The sequence below is a fragment of the Sabethes cyaneus genome, chromosome 2 (assembly GCF_943734655.1).
Source record: "Sabethes cyaneus chromosome 2, idSabCyanKW18_F2, whole genome shotgun sequence".
NCBI classification, from domain to species: Eukaryota; Metazoa; Arthropoda; class Insecta; order Diptera; family Culicidae; genus Sabethes; species Sabethes cyaneus.
Window position 1 is genome coordinate 8795948 of NC_071354.1, and position 2771 is coordinate 8798718.

The 2771-nt window shown below is 46.6% G+C and overlaps 1 protein-coding gene across 1 annotated transcript; it reads right to left on the minus strand.

The window, feature by feature from the left end:
- Window positions 1–795: 795 nt before the first annotated feature.
- On the minus strand, window positions 796–1317 carry LOC128737747 (enhancer of split malpha protein-like). Its single transcript, XM_053832450.1, has one exon. The coding sequence runs from the start codon at window positions 1315–1317 to the stop codon at window positions 796–798; it is 522 nt and encodes a 173-aa protein (XP_053688425.1).
- Window positions 1318–2771: the final 1454 nt, after the last annotated feature.

The window sequence follows — 2771 nt, forward strand, 5'->3', positions numbered from 1 at the left end:
ACGTTAAACGGTTTAATTATGGGCTTCGCACGGTACACGCACGCAGTGAGAGACGCGCAACTCCCATCCCAACCAACAACAACAACCGGTCCGGTCGGCCGAATTATTTTTGCGCGCGGTAGCAGATTGCGTTCGGCGTTCGGCGCGCACCTGACGCGAGTTCCCACGATATCGATTGCGTCGATCAGCGAGTGAGTGAGCGAGCCGGAGGAGCAGCAACCAGCAGCAGCTGATGGTGATGATCAATACCGGTGCGCGGTGATTGAGGTAAAGCACAGGGAAAGGGTCTTTTTTGCTGCTGGTTTGCGCGGGGTGGAAAGGAAGTGTAAAACTTGTTTGTTTATCATCTTTACGACAACAAGCGAAACATCAACAATGCTGAAATAAAAAAAAAAAACAGTGGAAGACTTGTCAACCCAATCATTGCACCAAAGAGAAGTGGAGAAGCAGCGGACAACTTAAAACAACCAAAATGTGATATTTTTTTCGAAAAAAGTAAGAAGTAAAAAAAGATTTCGTTTTGCTTTTTGTTTTGTATTTTGAAAAACTTATTCAATGGAAGACATTGGATCACAATTAGCCTTAAATTTCTAATATCACAATTAAAATTAAAGCTGACAAACTTAAAGAACTATTAAAGCTTGATTCCACTTAAGCACTAAAAATCGTTGGAAGAGATCATGATTTTGTTGTAGGATTTGTTTTTTCTCCTATCAGTCAGGTTTCGATTCGACTCGCAAATCCGGATTGATCGAGAGAGTGTGTGTGGTGCCGGTTGGTGGCTTGGCACGACACTTAAGCTTGCGCCCATCTATCGCAAAACTCCTGCTGAGGGAGCTGGTGATCGGAGAAGCAGTGGCACGGTTGAATCAGATCGCTGTCGGCTTCCCGGGCCATCGTGGTCCAGAAGAAGGTACCGGCTTCGGTGCGGGCAAAGTGTACCGGAACGTACTGTTCCTCCGGCTGGACCGGCTGAAGCTGAACTTGGTTGTCTTCGTAGACGAAGATGGCTGCGTTGGCATGGCACTCTGCGATTTCCGCAAGCAGTTGCGATTCGAGCCGCTCGTTTGCGCTGTTGTCGTACTCGCAATCCTGGGCAAAGTCTTCCTCAGGAGCGCCGTAGAACTGTTGCTGATGTTGCTGCTGATGCTGCTGCTGTTGTTTGGTTGCTTTTTTCTGCTTGAGCAACGTTGCGATCGGCTTCAGGATCTTCTTTAACTTGTACACTGGCGAAGATTTCATCAGCTTCTCGTTGTTGTACTTGTTCTCGTTGATGCTGTTGTTGCTGTGGGCAACATTGTATCCGTGGGAATGCATTTTCACTGTTGATGGTTTTACTGGCACACTGAGCACACGGCACTGAAGAGTAGTGTTTGTTTGTTTGTTGTTGGAAAAAAATGTTTCCAAAAAATCGGTTCGATTCTAAGTTGAACTTGAAAGACTTGAGTGACAAGCGAATGCACTTGTGAACTGATCGAGTGTTGAACTGAGTATACCGTTCCAGAGCATCCGAGTCCCCTTATATACCCGGGCCCGGTCTTATCTCAGGGGTAGATTTCCAAAAAATGCAACCCCTCTCACTCACTCGAGTACGGTGCAGTGACGAAAAAAGGATCATCGCCGGTCGGTGCGTGAATGCGAAGGAGGGAAGCAAAGTGTACGGACGGACTGCCACAGCCAGCCAGCGAGCCAGTGAGGAGGGTACGGCAGGACGGAACGGAACGGAACGGAACGGAAGGGAGAGGAGAGTGAACGAATGGTAAAAAGCATAAACGCGCTCGTCGAATCAGGGCTCAGCATAGGGGCAGGTGTTCCGTTCTCGGTGCTTCGAGACTGTGTAATCAGAGAAGCCTGAGAGGGGACGACACACTTGGCACGGCAAGGTTGCGTGGGACGGAAAAGGATAGCAAGTTGTGTGGCAGGACAGCGCACAAAAAAGGAGCGTAATTTAATAAACAACAGTATAGGAAAAGCAGAATTTTCGAAATCGTGGGAACTGAAATCTTGTACATTTTCCCACAGCCTCGAAGGCCCGAAAAAAAGGGCAGATGGTTAGCGAGGGTGATTATGTTTTGTATGGTGCAGGATAAAAAGGCGATATGCGTGGACCAAAGGAAGCAGGAGGCGAAAAAAACCTACACTCCTGTTTGTGTATTCAGAGCATGGGAAACTGTTAAGAGAAACATAAAACTGCAAAGAGGTTTCACATTGTGTCCTGTCTGTTATGGGATGCTTCATTCATAATCAATTAATCCCCGTTTCTCAGCGGCTTTAGGCTGCTGCTGCTGTTGCAATATGTATCCTACGCTCGTATGAGCATACACCTTTTGTTGTTGTGCCCTGGATCCTTGCGGGATCGTGAGAAAGTTCCTGAATCCCTGATTCGATCTTTTCTTTAGAAAGATTTTTTTTATTTTTGAAAAACCGTTGTCGACCCACTAAAAAGGAGACAATTAAGGCATTCTTAATTGGTTTCGAACCTCCAAGGACCTCTCCTCCGGAGAGAGCCACACCATGGACCATGTTTTTTATTCGATGATGCGCCTAATCATGGGAAAAAATGCTAACAGTTTTTGACCGTTGAAAGCCGATCAACGAAATTACAAAATAAACAGTACCATTCTGATAAGAACGTTCCACCTCGAGTTCCATCAAAGGAACCCTTTTTTTTCGTTCGGCCGTCATTTCTGATTGGCCTTTTGCGAAACCATATCACTGTGCACTGGCATGGCACGATGCGGTTTGTTTACGTTTTTTTCCCGCTCCATGCG